At 42.1% G+C, this 22,203-nt stretch overlaps 1 protein-coding gene across 1 annotated transcript in view; it reads left to right on the forward strand.

Annotated features, from left to right (window-relative positions):
• The first annotated feature begins 2,829 nt into the window (after positions 1–2,829).
• The window catches only part of bckdhb (branched chain keto acid dehydrogenase E1 subunit beta), a 51,569-nt gene continuing 32,195 nt past the window's right edge, over positions 2,830–22,203 (forward strand). The window contains exons 1-8 of the mRNA XM_076737710.1: positions 2,830–3,054; positions 4,307–4,384; positions 6,721–6,789; positions 10,212–10,345; positions 12,554–12,709; positions 15,911–16,019; positions 18,696–18,793; positions 20,432–20,542. Of these exons, the coding sequence (XP_076593825.1) occupies positions 2,859–3,054; positions 4,307–4,384; positions 6,721–6,789; positions 10,212–10,345; positions 12,554–12,709; positions 15,911–16,019; positions 18,696–18,793; positions 20,432–20,542 (951 nt within the window). The 5' untranslated portion in view covers positions 2,830–2,858. The remainder of the gene's footprint in view (positions 3,055–4,306; positions 4,385–6,720; positions 6,790–10,211; positions 10,346–12,553; positions 12,710–15,910; positions 16,020–18,695; positions 18,794–20,431; positions 20,543–22,203) is intronic.

The following is a 22,203-nucleotide window of genomic DNA, read 5'->3' on the forward strand; positions in this document are numbered from 1 at the left end:
CTGCCATAACCTGTAGGTAAACATTCTCCGAACAATGTCTGAAACAGAATAGCAAATGTTATCAAGATAAACAACATCTATTAATAACAAATATAAAACTTGAGTGCAAATAAAAAAAAGAAATAAAAGGACGTGACATTAACTCTCTGACGTCTCTCAACCAAACAGAATGAAGCTAAAAACTGTTTGTCTGTGGCCACAATCCAGTACAAACACATTAAATTAAAAGTACAGCCTATCCATTGGAAATGCTGCCATGATCAGGCAGTTGCATGTTTTTTGGGACCAGCATCTTTAGCTTCACCATCTGTTTTTTGTAATTCCTCCTTCTGAGGAGGATATTCCTGTAAATCCTTGTGTTGCTAAATTACAGATAAATGTAGTCATTTATATTGTTTTAATGTACTATACTTTGTGTTCCAGATGCTTATAAAAGTGTAGCGCTGCAGCTGAAGGCTCTCAGCCAATGCAGTAATGTCATCTAGCTGTTTGTAGTAAGTTCTTTGGAGCCTGTCTGCTCTGCAGACTGCAGCTCGACTGGTTGGTGGAGGCATAACCACAAGGTGGTAATTGTAGTTGACAGAACAGAATCTCCACCTTGCAACACAGAAAATGATGCAATTCAACAATTCTCTGGGGAGACCTGAAACAATCTTTGTCATAACTAACAAACTAAAATTCACACAGAATGAAGATTGCATAAATAAAATGCACATTTCTCACTGGAAATGTTATTGAAACAGATTTTAATGCAGAAAATATTGCATTTTCCACTGAGAACAAACAGGATGTCTGGCCTTTTTTTCTTTGTTTGTCTCACAATTACAGTTCCTATTTTTGGGTTTAATCCATAAATTGCTTAGTTTGTAAAATGTAAAAAGAAAAAAGAAACATAGTACAATACATAGTACAGTCAGCAACACCAAATGGCTTACAGTCACCATGTAAGGTGCATGGCTGGGATTAATCTAAAACAGCATATGACCTGGCACTATTGTGAAACGTGCCTGGCAACTTGAGTTGAAACACTGCAGCATCAAAAGTGTCAAAATAATACTTCTGTACATCCTTGCTATCACCAAGTGAATACAAGTCAAGCACTGGTATCCAAAAGAGCATCACTCCAGCCTACAGTTCATCTGCAGTGCTGCAAGCTTTTCCAAGCAATTTCCCATGAAAGTGGAACAGCTGCCTACCCAGTTAGCATTCTGTAGCTCATTCAGGTCTCAGCCAGGCTACTCTGATGACTCCTCCTCCATCTTAAGAAGGTTCTGGTGGAGAGAGAGAGAATTTAAATCTAAAAGAAGAAATAAAAAAATACAGTGTAAGACTTGAGGAAACAGAAAAGCCAAAAAATAGAAGGATGAAGAGCCAGAACGAATGGACCACCAAAGTCAGAGCTGTTTCTTTAGTTGTACCACATCTTTACTGACTTCACTATATACTATAAGTGATGAAGTCCAGCATGAACACATTTTCCTTCAAAGTTAGAATAGTTTGGTTGTTTTAAATCAAAGTTTTAAGTATGTTTTGTTTTGCCTGTGCTGTGCTCACTGGTTAGAAGTAGGCATCATGGGAGATGTAGGCTATAGCATTCTTTGAGCTTGACCCATATTGTACACAAAAAAAATATCAGTCTCTCACTTTGTGGACATGCAACACTAAAATCGCCCACAGTGAATCAAATCTGATCAAATCATACAGACACAGACATCATACAGACTTTTCCTTGGGTGAAACAAATTAGAATGAAGTTATTATTTGACACTAAATCTGCATGAAAACAGAAGATGTTTTCTAAATGCGATATAACAAATAGACGTGAGAACACAAAAACCTGTCCTCTGTTTCCTCAAGAGAACAGATGCATACTTTCAAGTATGCTGAGTGAAGATGAAAGTGGGGAAAGTCTCATTGGTGGTCTCATTGATTTGAGTGTCAAAAAAACACCAGCAGCAGTTAAGGAGTATCACTTGTGTTATCAGAGATGGAGCAGCCTTTAACTCATGCCAAAATGGCATTATTAATATAATTTCAAATCTTTAGAAACCTTCTGGACTTCTGTTGATCAGAAGACATGTAGGATGCAGCCTAGAGATTTGCTATGTACACTGTACATCACTAGAAATGTTTTTGAGTAGCTAGATACAGACCTCAAAACCACCAAGTGTATCAGGACTTGATGAAGACCTCTCCACTTTGACCCCAGACTCAGCCTGCTGTCTGTCAACGGCCTGTAAGGAGTCACTTCAATCAGTGTGCGCACTGTGTATCCAAAATCTCTACCACGCACACCGCCCTCCCATTTGACCAATCACAGCCTTTATCTGCCGATGGAGAGGAAATACGAAGAGCTCTCACTCTGACACTTTTCCCGGGTACCACACAGAGCTTTCCCTCCTATAACTCACCTCTGTTTCTCCTTTTTCGAGAGTCTTTGTAAATGTTCAGCGGTGGTTTCTCGACATATCGTAAGATAAATGGGTATATACTGTAATACAACAGCTAATAGCTAACACAAAGACATGTTAACGAATACATTGCTCGGAAACACGACATACTGTTATCAATAACGGATAAAATAATTGTTTTATCTTGACCTGGTGCTGAAATATCATTCGTCAGAACAGCAGTGAATTTACCTTAGGGTAAGTTACATCATTATCATGTGTCAGGTTTAAGAAAAACTGACCGAAGACGTCTAATAATGCCAAAATGAATCCCTGAAGTGGGGCGGGATTCCAGTCAGATACCGTGATATAAAGTAGATTCTCTTTATTGAGTAACGTCCTGTCTTTCATAGACGATCTTTACACTTTGGCTCGTCTTGCCCTTCCTGGTCAGCCATCACAACAGTTATGGCGGCTGCAGCACGGTTCTTCATCAGAGGTGCTACCTCGAAACGTACCATCTCCGGAATTGGCACCGGAGCTCAGAGTTGTGTTGGGGCCACTCTGCTGAAGGTGTCGCCGAGCTGCAGCTCCCCTACGAAGACACAACGAAGGCATGCAGCGCACTTTACCTTCCAGCCTGACCCTGTCCCCACACAGTATGGTGAGTGGCTGGCTAGCCGGCTAACGTTAGCTACATTGACAGAGACTTTTGTGGCGCTGAAAGTTTCCTTGAGTTAGCAAGCTGTTAAAAAGACGAATGACTTAGCAGCAGCAATAACAGTTTTTGTTCAGGGGATATGAAAGGGTTGGATTTGCGCTGTCTATTCATTTCTCCTCTGCCAGACATTGTAGGGCACAGTTGGTAACGTTAGAGGTTTAACGCTTTCCACCTAAATATTTAAAGATACCCTCTCGACATTTTGAAGACGTGTAAACATGACGTGCTTGGAGCAACATGAAACGATAACGCTTAAGTGTGTTGATATATTTGTCCACCATAAAGTTCAATTTCGTCGGTCGTTGAAAAGGTAGAAAATGCCGTTTAGCGTGCAAGATTTAGGGGCTCGACTGGCAGAAATTGAATATAATATTTATAAATATGTTTCATCAGTGTATTCACGTGAAATATGAATTATTGGGTTTTCAGCACCTTGAATGAACTCGTTATTCATACAGAATAGCAGGTCCTCTTTCATGGAGTCTGCCATGTTTCTACAGTGTCCCAGAGCAGACAAAACAAACACTGGCTCCAGAGAGCACCTTTTGCAAGTTTCACAGCCACCGTAGGCAGGGAGGAGGCGAGGGGTGGTCAGTTGGTTGCTACCTGCACCATCATGCCTAGATGCCACCAAATCGTACACCCTGATCCTTTATGCAGCATAACTGAACAATAGCAGGGTTAAAACTGTGAACTGCAGCATTTGACTTAGTTTCATGTTGCTGGCTGTGGACTTGAAGGTTGTCAGGGAACTTGCCAAGCAAGTTTATCAGCAAGGTTTGTATTTTGTTGAAATGAAAGTGCTGCGTGGCATATCTAGTTTTATAGTGTGACAGGACGCCTGTCGTGGCCTTATCGCTGCAGTATGGTATCTGTATCATGTTGCATAGTGTGAGCCAGTCCTAAATGAGGAATGAGCTCATTGTTCCACCTGCAGTTCATTGGACCAGACGCTGGTACTTCAGCAGCTGCCTGCCATTTTTAATGGAGCCGGAACTAAAACTAGTTGTGTCATTTGCTCCTTTTCCGTAACAAAGAAGTGTGTGTGTCCTGTTGATTTATCGCTGCCAAGTTTCCTTAATGTGGTTTCTTCTGCAATAACTGGTACGGTCACAAATCCACAACAAAGAATTGTTGCTTGTGTGAAGTCCTTTAATTATTACTATTATTATTATTTTATCTTAAAACCTTTTAGGTCCCACCGAGAAGATGAACTTGTTCCAGTCAGTTACAAGTGCCTTGGACAACACTCTCGCCAGTGACCCAACAGCAGGTAGGATGCTTCAGCAGGAAATGGAATTTTTTGGCTGAAAATATGTGAAAAGTTTATTTATCATAATGCAGTTTTTAAAGAACACACTGACCTTTAGGGGTGGACGATCAGAACACTGTGTCCAGGAACATCATGGTGTAGACATTAGGCGCGTCAGTTTCGGTTAATTTTGCTTTCAATAGCCCTTCAACCATTCACTGGTAACTAACCAGTTCACTTTGCACCGAGGAGCACGCTGGACTACATTTCCAGTCAGTCATTTCCTGGAAGAGTTCTGTGTCTCAGACAAACGGGATATATTCCAGTCAGATGTTGATAACCCAGTGACTCATGGGTATGACAGTTTTTGAGATTGGTCCAGTATTGATTGACAGTGAAATGGACTGCAGTGTAATCCCTCCGTGTGTTTGTGCACGGCCAGGGTATGGCCACTGTAAGTGTTTGTTTTTGCCACTGACAGGCTCAGATTGTTGTTTTAAGTGTCTGACAACATTATCAAAAAGATCTCTACAGACAGAGACCTTTTTGTTTAACCAGAAACGGCTGCCATATCACTCAAAACTGCCAGACTCCATTTAAACAGTCATTTTGTAGTCATGAAACACACTTTTGTCAAACTCGACAGAAACAAAATAAAAGTCACCAAAACCAACCAGAGGAGTGAGAGAGAGGGCGGACATCAGAGAAGCAGCGGGGGGAGACGGCGTGTAGGGCCAGAATATCTTCACATTTAAGTCAGGAATTATTTTCACTGAACATTGTGACGGAGAGACTTAAAGATGTCAGACTTCAACAGATTTTCACAGTAAAGTACGGTAATCACCAGATAATGGAAACCCAGCTCCCAGTCAGCACTGATGAAGTAGCAGCTACCTGTGATGTAGCTTTCGTTTGGGAGAGCTGTCCAGCAGTTTGTATGTCAGAGTTAGCGTGTCCGCCCTCGTTAGCTTGACTTTTAGCTCATCCTTCTTCTTCTCAGTGTTTTTCAGTGCATTTAGTCACAGTTCTCAGTGGTATATCGTACTTGGGCTTGAAGTACTGAACTACCTCTCTGAATCCCTCACCCTCTACCCAGGGCTCTACACTAACTTTTCCACTGGTAGCACTGGTGCGACCAACTTTCTCAGTTGGTCGCACCAGCACATGATTTTCCTATGAACTGGGCACGTGCCTTGTCATTGGCATAGGTTGGGTTCACATTCAGCCCGTTTTTTTTTCATCAGTGCGATCTGGGATTTGAATTGTGTGAACGGGAGTTCCTCTTTCGCTATGTTATAGGCAGTGTTAAACTTAATGACCATTTCGTTCTCTTCTGTTGAGCGATTACTCTCATCCATCCGCTGAAAAAAAGTCGGGAGGGGCTCAGTGTTTCGGGTGATGCATTGGTCCCGACAGGTTTTGTGTTTTATGCTGGCGTTGTGTAACTTCACAGTTTCCAGCTTAAATTGTGTCGACCCCGTAACAAATTTTTTTTGGGAAAAAATCAGCAACAGACCCCTTCAATTTTGAGAATAGCGAAACGCTAGTCTTGGTGTCTTGAAGTTCTGTGCGCTGCGCGTTTACGCGACGGCTTATGTGCACGCGACGGCGCTGTCTCAACAGGAGAGAGTGCAGGTGGAGGCGGCTGACTAAACCAGTGAAAAAAGGGACGACTTTCAACCACAATGTCTAACACGGAGCAATAAAACTGATGCGCTCGCACGAACGCGACCAGATGAAATTCTTACTCGCAAACTCTGAAAAAAAGGTCGCATATGCGACCATTTTGGTCGCAGTCTCGAGCCCTGCCTCTACCACACACTGGCAGCATGTGGGTCTCGATCATACGGTACACCAACTAGGTGATGGCCTCGGACCAGCATGCGTCACACTGTGTGTGTGTGTGTGTGTGTGTGTGTGTGTGTGTGTGTTTTTAACCTGTAGACTGACATGCATAACTGGTCAAAAATAATCTCTGTGGTGTTAATAGTTAACCATCGACATCGCTAGTAGAAATATATGTCTTGTGTTAGTTACTCATGCTGTTCCTTGTTGTGTGCTGCTGCATTTCAGCAGATTTTTAAGAGTGACACGACAAGGTTGTGGTGTCATGTTATGTTGCTTGAATATGGTTTCTGAGCCAAAGATTATCAAGCCCCAGTCAGAAATCTCAGGCTTGAGCTGGCGAGTGGTATGTTAAAAACAGTCATAATTTTCTTTTTTGCTTGTCACATATTGTGACTTTTTGAAAATTTTAAAGTATATAATCTTGCTTCTTCTATGCTTACATGCTGGAGCAAAGAATCTTCAGAAGACCTGCTATTTTATCACTAACTGTATTGTGTGTTTATCTGCAGTCATCTTTGGGGAAGATGTTGCCTTTGGGGGAGTATTCCGATGCACAGTGGGCCTGAGAGACAAATATGGTAAGATGCATCATTCCTTTTTGATTTGCCCTGTTCAGAAGCCTCTAGTGCTGAGTTTACTCCAGAAAAAATAAAATAAAAAAAGTAAGCGGTTCACCCATCTGTTGTATGTCAGTTTGCCACTAGATGGCAGCAGAGGACTGTAAAGAACTTCGCCACCTCTTCTCTTACAAGGTCATAATACTGTTCAGTGTTCTCCTCGAGGACCAGAAGGATCCGTTTGCACTTATGTATCCATTGTAGCAGGGTAGTCTCACAAACTTGATGCAGTAAGCTGCCAGAGCTTGCCAATGCTCACGGCTGTGACTTTTGTTTGGAGTCTGTTCTTTTTATTCTGGTGCTCAAATTTCAATTAAACTTGAAATGGTGCACTTGAAATTCTTCAAGTTGATAGTATAGCTACAGTAAACATGGACAGACAGGCACATCAGACACTGTAAAGCGTGAAAAGCACAGGCATAATCAACAACACAATTACAGGCTGGATTGGATTGGTTGTGGTACTTTGCCTGCTGACCAACAAGCTTATCCTACTGGGACATTTAAACAGAGAAGAGCCATCGGTAATGACATTAGTAACACCTGTGCTTTTCCTGCAATGACAAGTAGAAATGTCTGCTGTGATAAAAGCCTTTAGCCCTCTTTGTCATGTTAATGTTCACTTTTAGCTTCTGAGAATTGTCAGAGATGCTGCTAAAATAGCATTTCATTGAATTAGTTTGCATTAGCTTGTTAAGTATTCCTTAACATTCTTCAAATGTGGAGGACTGCAGTCTTTAAAGGGTAAATCAGCTCAATTACATTTGGCAGAAGCTGATGCTGCTCTGTCCTCTATGGATTCAGTCTTTCCAGCAGGAAGAAGCAGTCGTGGCAGATATTAGCTTATTGCAGATATTTCGGAATTGACATGTATTTCAGCTGACAAGAAACAAGACATTGTCAAGCAGAAATGCCAAAGATATGCTTGAGGTCATTTCAAAAACCATGTGTTGCCATTGCATAGTTTGTTCACCAGAGCAAGCTGATTCTTGAACTGTAAAAACGTCGAGCTCATGCTGAAGTGACAAACTTCAAAACTCCTCATCAAAGATATTTTAGCTTATCTTATGTAAAAAATAAAGATATTAGCCAGTTTTTTTGCTATATTTTCAAATATCAATGTCAACCTACAATATCTTTCACTAGTAAGGGTCACAGTGGACATTTTGACTCGTCAAATTAAGAAAAACGCAGGTGTTACATAACATGATTGATGGCTCCGTTCTAGTCAAGTGTCCCAGTAAGTCATGACAGTGTGACAGTGAGCCAGCATTCACAATACCAGGAGCAGCTAAAGGGAATTCAGCCATCATTCGTTTTATTATTTACACCTGCTCCTGCTGCTTTAACCTGTCAAAATGCCTTTCATGAAAAATGCTTAGTGGGACGCTGTTTCTCCTGCAACTTGGTTTGACGTTCGAACCCCGAACCCACAGAGAGCACTGCATCTGCACTTTATTACGTTAATAATTTATGCTTCTACCCGGTATTAGTCAGTGAGGATTTTCCCTTCAAAAGGAGCTGGCAGCTCCAGTTCTGATTCTGTGCAGCTCCAGTTTTGATTCTGCAGTTGACAGTCCAACAATAAACATAAATCTCTAATGGGGACAGAAATAGTCAAAGACATGGCAATATAAGTTTTTTTTTTCTACATAAAATAGGCTATGGACATGCCCAAGATTGATGCTGAGTAGAAGAAAGGTTGGTGATTGTAGCCAATTTCCCCTCGTTTTGTTGGAAAATATACAACATTTTGATCCAAATGTGTTTTTTTTTAAGTAAATCGGGGAATAACCAACTTGTAAACTCTATTTTTCCCCTCCAAATAACATTAAGCAGCCCAGTGTGTCCTCAGCTAGATTCAGTCCTGAAACAGGTTGACTGAACACAGTACAGAAACTGCACTTTGAGAAACACTGCTGAAATGTTTTTCTTGTTCTTCATGGTATGAAATAATTAGATGTCACTAGTCTGCCTTTCTTGTTTTGAGTCCATTTTCAGTTTATTTTGTATGCGCGTGCTTTTTTTTTTTTATTTTTTTTTTTTTTATAGCGAGGAGTCTCGAATCCGCCCTACAGTAGCCGGCTTTGCCTTTTGTTGTCATTGACGTCAGAAGTGTTGACCTTTGAAGAGGGATGATTATTTTCCATCTCATCCTTGTGTATGATGACGAGCGCAAAGCTGTTTTTATCCCTGTCACTCCTGAAACGGATGGTGCACACCTCTGCCATTCACAGCCATTATACAGAACAGAGGTTAATGCATGGCCGACGTTATGTGAATGGCTTTTTACGAGGCGGATGCATTCACCTTCTCATCCAGCTCTCCCGCTGCTGGCTACTGCCTACTTCTGAGAGCTTTTACTCTGTCAACAACAGCACACATTGACCCTACGCTCTGACTAGCTCTCCCTCTCAGATGTGTGGACACCGTTGTATCAGACAGCACAGCACTGAATGTACAAACTGTCTATTTAAACATATATTCTCGACTCAGGAGCCCAAATGTCAACATAAAGATGACTTTGATATGCACAAGTTGTTTTATTGTAGCATCATTTTTGTTGTAGTTTTGTCATAATTAACTTACTGCTCAGCCATTTGATGGCACACAGAAGCAATCACGCACACACTGGCATAAACACAAACACTTGTCACATGTGTCACATTTACATGAAGCTGCATATTTGAGGTTGGCTTTAGTCTGAGCGACCAGGCACTAAATTTTGATCTCTTAATTGTTCATTCCTCCAAGGGTTTCTGGCTCTGCGGTTGCTAATTGAACTTTGTGAGTGCAGAGCAGGGCACATAAGGGCAGAGTCTCACTGCTGAAGAAGCAAACTTCCCAGCAAAACAGAGAAGACTGGCAAATACACAAAGATGAGAGCAAAAATAACACTCGACCCAAATTTAGAGACCCACTCTTGTGGCTCTTTTTCAGATTATAGGGTGGAGAGTGGAAAATAGTGTGTGTGTGTGGAGGGGGGGGGGGGGGGTTCTTCTGTTTTCGCTCTGTGGGGGTTGTGTGTGCATCGTAGGCTTGGTTAGCTACAGCTGAGGAGCCATCAGCTCGTCGCTTCATTTATGTTAGGACCGCATGGCGTGTGTGTGGCATGGGCCTTGCTCTGTTATCACTATAGCCTTGCTATTCCGCAGGCATCCTCTACAAGTGTGGTCAGTGGTCCCAAATGAACAATGAAGAACAGTGTGCTGTTCAGTGATCCCTGCCTGCACAGTTTCAGGCTTGCTTTAAACCTCAGTGTGGACTTTTCTTTCTGTTAAAATTGCTGAAAGTTAGCTCCTTCACCCAGCGGCCACTGGTCACCTTCTTTTACGTGTACGTCAGTCTTTTTTTTTTCCTTCTGTCTTCTGCTGTCTCTGCAGGTAAGGACAGAGTCTTCAACACTCCCCTTTGTGAGCAGGGGATTGTGGGATTTGGTATTGGTGTAGCTGTTGCTGGTGCCACGGCCATTGCTGAGATCCAGTTTGCTGACTACATCTTTCCTGCTTTTGATCAGGTAAGTTGGACTGCAGCAGAGGATTACTGTCACTATTGATTAATCTGCTGATTATTTTCTTAATTGTTTTGTCTGTAAAATGGCAGAAAACAGTTAAAGATGGCCTTTAGGTTTTTGGAGCCAATGGTGACGTCTTTAAATTGCTTGTTTTGGATGGTCAACAGTCCCAAATCCAAAGATACTCATTTTACTTTCACTAAAATTCTCTCCTTTGGGAAACTGAAATCAGCAAATGTTTGGCATTTTATGCTGTAAAAATGACTAAAACTATCATTCAGTTATCAAAATGGTTTCATTTTCTGTCAATCAACTAACTGAGTCCCTAAATATATTTATAGCACCTCGTGCTCGTGCTAATGTGAATGATATCCAGGAGGAACCTCCCTCTTAGCAATGGATCACATTCACTGGCACTCTGTAGGTGTTTGGTTAAGGGGACAGGGCCTGGAATCTGGGAAAGTACGCTGACATAACTCCTAAAACCTGCCTTTTGCATCAAAAATCCTTCTTCTCCCGGTCATAACTCAGGAAAACTGGGACGCACACAACCATCACGCAGGTAATGCTAGAATCAGGAGCTGTTTTTCTGTTACCTCTCTGAAAGCTAAAGGGATTTGTCTAGTTAAAGGAGCTCCCAATAACTTCATTTTATGCCTCAAAATCATCAAAAAAAAACAAAAAAAAACCTTTCTTCCATGAAAACCATGACTGTCTCACTAACTCCATGGCAACATTATGTATCTTGTTTGCATCACCCAAAATAGGATGAAAAAATTGGCAAAATTAAAACACATTAATCACAAATGGAAGTACAAGTAAAGGACAAACAGCACTGGTGTAAAAAGCTCACAATGAATACATTTTACACAAGTAATAAGGCTAAGAATGCTAACTGTTCCTGAAAAATAACAGTGTATGGCTAGCAAAGTAAAATCAGGTTAAAAAAAAAACAATCCGCAAAAAAGACTGTGGCAGATGTTTCTAATCAAAAGCTTTAATTTATGTGTGAACTCAAGTGTGAACTCAGTATCTGTAATTTGAAATTACAATGCTGCTTATTACCATGCTGCAGGAAAGTAGAGCAAGGTTGTACCCTTTATGCTTGCCTGGTGTACAGCTGAGAGTGTACAGCACCATTGTACACGTACAAAATGTGATCACTGAAGCTGAACATCATGATCCAAGTCAGCAAAATCAAGATTATGTCTTTGGATTTCATCCACGTGATTCTCCGAGTACCATGACAATAATAACCAGGTATGCATATGCAGTTTTATTTGCATAGGGGTGATTAGGTCTCCTAGCAAAAGATCAGATTCAGAAAACACGTGGCAAACAAGAAAAGTAGATAAATTCCCTCTCCCCGGCAGCCACTAGTGTTAGTGATTTTATTTATTTTCCTCACTTGTCCTCTGTCTTGTTTGTACAGCATATTCTTTGTTGCTATCGGTGTTTGATAAACAGCCCTCAAATTGTGTTTTTGTTCCATATTCTACGATGTAGCTCGGAAAAATCAGCTAAACAAAAGCAGCCCTTTTCCACGTTTTCCTCCTGCAAGCGTGGAAGATTAATGTGACATGAACAGGCTGAGCGGCAGTGGACGGCGCTGCTGTTTCACCATGCATACATGTTGACACTCGTGTCATTCTGTGTATTCTCGCCCTCCACAAGATGAATGCGAGTCCCTGCTATGTCAAGGCAACAGAAAACGGAATATGTGATAATGGAGCCAGTTTTCTAAGAGGCTCCTGCTGCGGCGCAGAGCAACAGTAGATTAAATCTGGTGTCAGGCCTTGAATGGGCTTCATCTCTCTCCCTCTGTGCTCTCGCTTAAAATGCAGTCCAAACTGACCTGAGAGAGAGAGAGCGATATAAAAGCTGAATTAACAGCCCACCTGAGTTTCAGGGAGGAAAACTTGGGATACCTTTTTGGAGGAAGCCCAGTATCAGAAACTTTAGAGGTCTAAAAGAAACCAGACCCTCGAGGTGAATTTTCTCATTAGCAATGAAATAGTCTTTTTAAAAGCTTTAAGGGGAATAACAGAGAGAACGGCTCGGCGCATGAAGCCCAGACCAAGTGTCCGCTGGTTTTGCAATTGATTAAAGTGACATACACTTAAAGAAACTGCTTTTCAGTAGTGTTCATCTTCTTATGTCAACTAATATTGTGCGGCTGTGTTAACCTGAATCATGCTGGTCTCTTTCCAGATCGTCAATGAAGCAGCTAAGTACCGCTACCGTTCTGGCAACATGTTCGACTGCGGCAACCTCACCATCCGGGCTCCGTGGGGGTGTGTCGGCCACGGATCACTTTACCACTCTCAAAGCCCTGAGGCCTTCTTCGCCCACTGCCCTGGCATCAAGGTCAGCTATGTGGTTCATTACAGATGCTGACTTGCATGTTGTTTCCCCTTTTTTCGGCTTATGCAGTTTTGAATTGTCATTTCTTGCTCCCAAATATACTCAAAAGCACTCTGGCAGAACATGAAGGTGTATAGAATGTCTGATTACATTGGTGAAGCGCAGTCATCAGCTCTGCCCATCAAAGCCAGAACTCAGTAATTGCATATTTGGTCAAGACTGAGTTATAACCTGTATCTGACTTTCTGGCATCTGTTTTACTATATAAAAGAGTATGATGCCATAGAAATATGTTTTGTCCATGAAAAACAGCTTTTTAAATTTGCAGTAAGTACAGAACAACCTAAAAACCACAGAATCTAAAATTTGGCTTGGTACTTACTACACTCTGCCATGGAAAGGCGGCTAACTACAACTGAAGGGAGAGGGCTGTTTCAGGTGAAAGCTAGCCTGTGAGATAGCTGCAGCTAGCCTTAGCTAAGCTAAAGCCAAGTTGAATTATTTTCACCTAGTTGATATCGGCAAGTGAAAATGACCCGTCTTAATTGACATGATGGTGTGAGGCCACAGCTAAATCAATTCATAATGGAGAAGGAAAAAAAACGGCTAGCTCCTGCTAACGGTACCTAGCCTAACAGATCTCAGTAGCTCATGTTTTGACTCTGGCGAGTTTCATTTGATTTTGCGTGGTTAGGCTATCTCAAAGTCACATACTTAAATGTGTTGAATCATAAATTAATCTATTATATTGATTTCAGTATGAATATTAATAGTATTCAAACAGATACAAACAGAAAGACATCTGGAAAGGTTATCCAAGGGCGTAGCGCAGTATCTGCTTTTTTAGGCATTGTTTGGGTTCTCTGAAAATGATTTTTTGGGGATAAAAAAGATGAAAAAATGAAAAGTGTTTCCATTTGTTTTCCAGTTTGCTGTCCAGCCTGATAACTTTCATCCCTTTTTCTCAGCCTCACTGCCTTTGTAGTTACTATCAAGTCAATCACAGCTCAGGCTGCCCCCCTTTGTGAATTGTATTTGTTACAAGGCCCCAGCTGTAGGATCAGATGGTGTATTATTAAATGGCTCTCTTTATCCTGTTACAACATTTTCTGCTAAACAATGTAGGTAAAAAAGCTTTACAAGTGTTTGACAGTAAAGCTTGGTTTAGGCTTCGGCGTCGCGGCGACGCCGTACCTACGGCGTACACCCTACGCCGTCACTGAGCATTCGTAGTTCTGCGTCGAGGGAACGCGTTGCTCCGCAATTCACCGCCAAGCCGCTAGGGGGGTGCGGCTGTGTCTTTGTATGGTTTCGGGGGGCTCTTGCTGCCGCGAAGAGGAGTTGTAGAGGTGGTCGTACTAGCGTACCTCCTCGATAATTCTTTCTTCGGCTTGGTCCAGTTTTTCTTGTAGCTCTCACCACAGAAACTTTGAAAATGGCGGTGTTGTTGTGCTGCGACCATAGGGCTGCGACTGAACCGAAAATTACGTTCTGAACGGACCAATCACAGTCCTCGACGTTCACGTCACTACGCGTCGACGCGACGCGTAGTCAGGATTTTTTGGAGGCGCGCGTCAGGCTACGGCGTAGGGTCCGCGTAGGGGTCTGCGTCGACGGCGTAGGTACGGCGTCGCCGCGACGCAGAAGCCTAAACCAAGCTTCAGACCAGGGCCACTTAAAGCCTCCTACATATAACCTCCAACCATAATCTACAAGGTTACTACAGGTTGGAGAAATATACATTTTACTCAGGACTGGTGTAACACTGGAGGAGATGAGAGGCTGCGGAGGTGATGAGGGAGTTGGTCAGAGGGAAACCAACGATTATCTAACCTTGCCTCATATAGAAGCGCAAAGAAATAGTTCTCTTGCTCTTTGTGAACAGAAAACCAACATTTCTTACTGGCTAAGAGTATTATGGCTCTTTTCTACCACACAGAACATCCTGGTGTGTGTACTGTGGTGTGTATGCTTAGTTCAAAAAGAAAGGCTTCGGATGCTGCTGAGATATTTGAACTGTAGAACTATGGTCTACTGAGGCAGGTAGTGAAGCAGTTTTCACAACAGTGTCTTGTTGATACCCTCATCATCCCCTCCAAACTTCACAGTTGTTAAGTATTATTTTGGCAAAGCTTGGCACAATTCAAATCTCAAAAGCCACCCGGCGGCGCCAAGTTCAACTTAATGCAGATTTCCTGTGACACGCTGGAGCAGTAACTTGGAGATAACCAGTCGCGCTTGTTTTGATTCAATTCACAAATGGAAGCACAGCTGTTTTCTGCTCCAACTCAACTTTATTAAGTACTTCAGATAAACTAGGGAATCCCTGATTGTCGTGTTCAGCAGCGTCCCCGTTCAGCATGATTATAGCCATAACAAGCTAAGGGGCACTTGAATAAGAAGTACAGAGAAACAGGAAGAAACCGGATTACTGTTGTGCCCCGGTGTAGTGGCAACTGGAAAAAAAGTGGCCAGTCATAAATTTAGAGGTATATACAGTTCAAGCTCGATGCAGAACACCTGCATGCTTCAGGCTTCTAACAAGGCAAGAGAGAGCCTGCCGCTTCAAGTTCATGTGAGTGAACAGGGCGTGAGGAGGGGAATAACTCTCCCACACACAGATAGTGTCACTGATAAGAATTAACAGCATGTACTCTAAGTAAACAAGTCCATGTTATAATGACGAGATGTAACATCCCTCTCTTTTCGTATACGTACAATCATCAAAGTCTCTTGTAAGCCACAGACTGGAAATGACTGCATGGTTTACAGCTACAGTTCATCCACTGTGAGTAACCATCGCTGAGTGTAATAAACATGTTGTCTCCCTGCAAAGGTCAGGCTGATGAATGCTAATGTTTGTTTAAACCATCAGCACTGTTAGCTCCAGCTGAGGGTCAGTCCCAACACACGTCCTGACAGGCTCGACTCAGCTTTAGCTCAGTGTTGTCATGATACCTGAAATCTGACCTAAATGCCATTAAGAGATATAATTTCTGACACAGTTAAAATGCCACAGAGCAGAGGAGATGAGAACTGTCATTGCAGTACACAGCCATTCTGCATTACACACTTTGAAAAGAGATGTCATTATATGTGCAAATAGAAAATAGTATAAAGCTCAGACTTGCATATTTTTCAGTAGTAGTAGTGGAAGTTGTCTTGACATTACGGGGTCTAATTAATGTGTAATTTGTTTCTCAGATTGTTATACCTCGTGGTCCAGTGCAGGCCAAGGGGCTGCTCCTCTCCTGCATCGCTGACAGGAACCCCTGCATATACTTTGAGCCCAAGATCCTGTACAGAGCAGCAGGTGAGCTGGATTCTGAGTAAATCTAAAATTTAAAACGACACACAATAAGCACTTGTTAGGATTGTCCATTTGTCCTCTCCATGTTCAGCTTCCTCCAGCCTCGCTGGCACTCGATCCGTTTGCCTCCTTTCTTTATTGAAAGCAAATGTTCTCCCTTTAGCTGTGAGGCAGAACAAACAAACAATATGTCTGACTGCAAACAATGTGAGATCAGCAGGACCACAAGTGTGAAGCAGACCGTCTAAATGGGCTGTGAAGTGTTGACAGTGCCGAGATGAATCCTCTCCCCCTCCCCTCTCCCCCTGTGCAGAGGGATCATCAGTGTTCAGGCAAGCATGGTTAAGCTTAAGGCCAGCATGACTTTGGGCAGGCCGCCGTGCAAAAAGGTGTCCAGCAAAGTCGTAATAAACTCTTAACGGTCTTTGGCAGCTGTTGCGAAACAGTGCTGCCTTGGCTGTGTGATATCCATGATTAAAACAGCATTGGAGGTTTGAAGATGATGTTTGAGCTCATTATAGTAATGAAAGACAGACCCGGAACACATTGGTACTACCAGCCTCAAAGTGAAGCCTCTTATTTTTTTTTTTAAGTTTTGTTAGTTTCTCACTTTGATAAGAGCCAGATGCAACTGTGAAATTTTACAGCTGACTGCTGAGAGTGTTTCACCTAAAGCAGTGGGCGAGTGATCGTTGTCCGAAACGTTTCTAACGTTACAGTGCAGTCTGATATTTAAACGACTCATCAGCTCAAAGGGATTGACTCCATTCATCACACCTCTCCCATTATTTGTTGCACTCCTCACAGCTGTTCCGGCCTAATAGTCTATCAGAGCTATGAAGGAACTGACATTTGATTGGTCCAGTTGTGATTATGTGTGTTGGATAATGTATAGCACTGTGTTGGAGCAAGCCATTGGGTATGAAATATAAGACAAGCATGATGTATCAGATTGAGGTGGTTCATCAGGACAGCCAAGAGCAGGTGTGTGTTCTTGGCTGGGTTTTTGTTTTCACTGCTGCTCAGTTGATGTGGATCTTGGTTTATTGGCCCCTTGGGGAGTGACGAGATGGTACATCACTGAAATGATGTATGTAAGTGAGATCTTGCGTGCCATGTTTTTTTCTTGCAGCATTTGCAGATGGATTGAAGTCAAGATATGTTAAGATATAGATCTGTCAATCAAGTCAACATGGATGAGACATGATTGTTCGAGGACGTGCTTACTGACCGGCTGGTTTAGTCAAGCGTAAATGAACCTAACCCACCCACATTAACACATGGTCTCCTGTTTGTTCCTGGTCAGTGCTTTTAAACTTTGAATGTTTTGAAAGCTGAGTGACAAATCACTCATCCGTCTCACACCGTGGGTTTAGTACTGGTAGTGTTTCAGGAGTTATTTTGATATCTTAAAGTGGCAGAGCTCTTGTGCCAGGTCTTCATGGCTCTAATGATCTCTGCCTGGATTATGAGGTCATGTTTTTAATTGCAGCCACCCTCTTAGGATAAAAACCACACATTTGTCTCAATGAGGCCATACTGTTTTGTGGGGCCTGAGATTCCACTTATTAAACCATAACCTAGTTTTCATAATTCAATTTTAACGTTCTGCAAAATGCTATTATTCCACTCAAACAGCCTATTTTCTGTCTCGTCTGGAAGCCGAAACCAGGAGTTGCATATGATTCATTCAACCCCTCCATGTTGTTTTAACATACTGAGTTGTCAGGATGGGCAATTTTTCTTTCCTTTACAGCTTGAAAGGATCATGGAAGTCATTCAGGGTTTCCAGAAAGGTCTCAAACCCAGCGTCTCTCCAGAGTATAATTACCCTGCCTAATTGTAATTTTGACTTCATGCGTTGCCATGTAGGAATGCTTTTAGCAGCTTGGTTCCCCCAGAATCCACTCACACTTTGTGTTCCACCTGTTTTGCAGCCAAAGCCGTAATGGTGACTGAAATTCAAAGATGGTTTAAAATATTACATTTTGTGATTATATGTTGTGTCTGGACAGTATAAATATTGCTAATAAGCAGCATGTTTAAAAGTGATGGCAGTTTGAGTTTATGATAAGTTTTTGCATTGTAATGATTTCCATAACCATGCCTCAGGTTTCCAAGACATTATTAACCATTATTCAAGCCATATACTTACATGCACTTTGTCTTGGACTTTGGTTCAAAGAGAGGCTGGCTGCAAGGCCCCCCCTTTTGGACCGATGTCCCGTTCATGTGGCCCCTTTTCTGATTGATATCCCATCCCACCAATGTTTTGTTGTCAAGATTAATCAGGGTTATGGGCTCGTAGCTGGCAGAAGATATCATTAGGTCATACATTAGATTGTGCACACACTGTCTCTGGTGAGAGATGAGGTTCTGGAAAAAGCATGAAGAAGCATTTGAAATGGGCCAGATAAAATGTTCTAGAGTAGGAATTTGTGTTCTTTGGCAGTCTTGTCATTTCACCAGTTTGTCATCTAGTCTATCATCTCGAGGTCCGGTCAGTTTGGTATCTGAATATTTCCCATGAAAACCACAGGGTGCACAGGGAAATGATTAATGAGCGTGTTCAGAATGGGCCCTCGGTTATTTTTCATGTGAATTTGCATGTAATGTGTTTGCACGTAAGCACTGATGGCATATTAATGTGTTATTGAATGTGTTTGCGTGTTTCCTCAGTGGAGCAGGTTCCTGTGGAGGCCTACACCATCCCACTCTCACAGGCCGAGATCCTACAGGAAGGAAGTGATGTCACCCTGGTTGCCTGGGGGACACAGGTAGACAATCCCCTGCATCACTGACCGACTCTCAGTGGGTGACCTGAGTAGTTTTAAATTGTCATCTATCTTTGGATCATTTTCCATGGCCGCAGGGAAAAAAGGATCCCAGTGCCATGTTCATTAAATGACGTTTAAAGCCACAGACGCAAGCAGTGGATTAACTCTAAGTCTATCACAAGCCCCCTCTATCCCAGCAGGGTCTCTCAGTCTGTGGCTGTATCTGCCCAGACTCCACATGTTCACACTACATGTCTGCCACACACTTTCCATTGTTGCCTTTCTTTTCATCAAAAAGATTTTGTTTTCTGCAGCTCGGTAGCAGGGTACCCGTAACTCATCCGCGACTTTGATTGCACCAAGCCACTTTAACAGGCTTATCCAGGCTGAAATGTACCTGGAGCATGGGAGGGGGGTCTGAGGGCATTGAAGGAAAACTTCTCCATCAAAGCCACTATTATTGTTGAAGGGTGGACAGAGAAGAATGGGGATCCAGTGCTGCAGTGGAAAGCATGGCTCTCGTTTTTGAAATGTCACTCTTCTTTCACACCTCATTACTCCCCTCCTCTGTCAGGCCTGTGCAGATGAGAGTAAAGAAACCTGAGTAAAAGCACAAGTGCCCGATCCTCAGTTTCTGATCAGCTGAACAGAGGAAGGTTTTCCCCGTTTCTTACCAGTCCTTCCTTTTTTGACGTTTTCTTTCTCAGAAAGATCCACTTTATCTGCTGAAAATGTAATGGCAGCGTCCTTCCATAATAAATTCTTAAAGTTATTGAGCTTATTTGTTAGCTTGAGGCCAGGGCCTGTATCTCAGTCTGGCTCGACTGTTGACAACTCCTCTAGTTGTGATGATTCAGATTTATCACAGCGATTCTTATTTAGAAGCAGCCAACAATGGCTGCCAGTAAACATGGACTCAGTGAACTTAAGTACTTTATTACACAAATGATGAGTTAATGGGAATAAGTTGCACGCCATGTTTTGAGGTTTAAAAAACTGTTTTCAACTTTCTGTTTATCGGGCACTCATCTGTAACACACTGTGTCCCTTACAGCAAGTACAATAAAATCAATATTTTATTATTTTGTTATATTTTTTCTTTTTTTCTTTTACACCCTGCATAGCAGCATAGCACTTCAACAGAAGATGTGAATGCTGAATTGCAAAATACCAGATTCAAAAATGAGCGTTTTTCTTTTGTTTTATGTAGTTTTTCTTTTTTTTTTTTTTACACTGTGAACATATCTCTCTCTTTGTACAGTGTGAAGTACATGTTGCAGTACTGCGGTGCTGGTACTGTGCTCAGGATATTTAGAGCAATTTTGCAGAAATTCTGCGTCTTATTGATGCATTTACATGATTCAGTATCGCACAATTACATAATTCTGTTTGTTTTTTGGGCGTTTTGCCACAGCTTTGAAATCATATTTACCAACCAGACTAAGACCAGAACTAGGGTGTTTGTGTTGTCATAGATATTGCTTATGAATCAGTACCTTTAGATTTTTTTGCAGAAGCCTTAGAAGTGCAACACATACAAAGCACAACAAATAAAAAGTGTATGTTGTAGCAGGTAAGGCCAAACCGTTGACTGCATTAACTCTTAAAAGACATTCTTCCTTTCCTTTTTCTATTTAGGTCCATGTGATGAGAGAGGTGGCCAACATGGCTCAAGAGAAACTGGGTGTGTCGTGCGAGTTGATCGACCTGCAGACCATCCTGCCCTGGGATATTGAAACCGTTTGTAAGGTAACAGAGACACACGCACAGTTACAAACACAACAACCTGAGCAAGACTGCACGTTGAAACTGAGCAGCAAGTAAAAGAAAATTCCCACACCTATTCTAAGTTGATACTATAAAAATGCTTTCATGTGTTTTTGTGGTGCATCGTATTCTGTTAACATCTCTACTTTCATCTATGGTCACAGACTGTGTTGCCATACTCTGCATTCCCATGCGATTACACTCCCAGAGAACCTTTAGATCATCATTTGGCATAAATAACAAGGCTGTTGTTGACTGGAATCATCCTCCTCCTGTAGATGTGTTTATTGTGGTGCAGAGGAAATGTTCCTCTGGACTGTGTTGTTGTCTTTAGTACTTGATAAACAGGATTCCTTCCACAGCTGGTAAGACTCACCTACTAGTTTATTTTGTGCAGGCTATGGCACTCACGAAAACAAAATGTTTCATTTGGGCGGGCTTTGAGATTGAGTTGCTTGCCGTCTTTATTTATTTTGAGGTGAGGTAAGAAGCATGGCGTGATTGGACAGGGAATGAGGAGTAATGGCATTGAGAAGGGTGAGTGTCAGCAGGAGAGGGTCTGATGTGTCGAAAAACTCACTGCAAATGAAAAACACGGTGTGTGTTGAGGCAGACCTCAAGGAGCTTCACAGTATACATACATCCCCTCTCAGTATGTCGCTTTTTTAATCATCTTTGAACATATCAAATGCTGTCCGCACATGTCAACACAGCTGCTTCTTGTGGCCTAATCAGCCGATACATTTTCATTTTGCATATTTATTAAGCAATTTTTGTGCTCCCCTGGCAAAGCATATGACTTGTCAATGAGAGCTGTACTTCTTCAAATCTTATAACCAGCAGTTAAGGCAGAGGATGAAATTGCAGTAGGAGGGCCGTAATTTACGAGGGAGTCAGTTGGAACTGATGGCAGAGACTGCAGTATTGGGCTGGCACTGAAGACATGAGCAGTAGTCAGTCAGTTTGTTCAAAGAGGGAACTTCTCAAGTGAATGAGGTCTTTTTTTTTTTTTTTTAAAGTAGTGCCCCATTAAAACAACTGCCATAAAATTGAATAGTGCTTATGTGCTGCTTGGTGGGCCTGATGCCAGTTCTGTCACCTCAGGCTTGTCAACAACATCTCTCCTTGTCATTTCCTCCAACCAAATGCCCTCTTGAATGCCTTTTGATTCTTAAAAGCCCATAAACCAATTTCCCTACAGCCCCCAAACACACACACACACACACACACACACACACACACACACAAACACACACACAGATCCTGTTCCCTCTTTCATACTTGGCAGTTAAGTCATTGTTGCATTACACTGATACACTGGTGTCCCTAGAGTATTTATTTCTTTATTTATTTAGTCTCCATTGAGGCCCTTTTTTTCTGCTGGGTTCTGCTGGCTGGGCACAGAAAGAGCCTTTTAATCAAGCTGTTATCAAATCTCAGTGAAGGCACAGAATTCATTTGAGACCAAGTCGTGATTCTTATCACCCAGACTAATACATAGCAATACACATTAATGACTTTTATTTTATCTTTTAATTAATCTGAAGCACACAGGCAAATGTCCAGATGTGCATTAATCACAATGAAAATGTGAGTGCTACGGAGCTGTTAAGCTTACATAACACTTGTCAGCTTGACTAAAA

This window comes from Chaetodon auriga, chromosome 8, assembly GCF_051107435.1.
Source record: "Chaetodon auriga isolate fChaAug3 chromosome 8, fChaAug3.hap1, whole genome shotgun sequence".
Classification (NCBI taxonomy): domain Eukaryota; kingdom Metazoa; phylum Chordata; class Actinopteri; order Chaetodontiformes; family Chaetodontidae; genus Chaetodon; species Chaetodon auriga.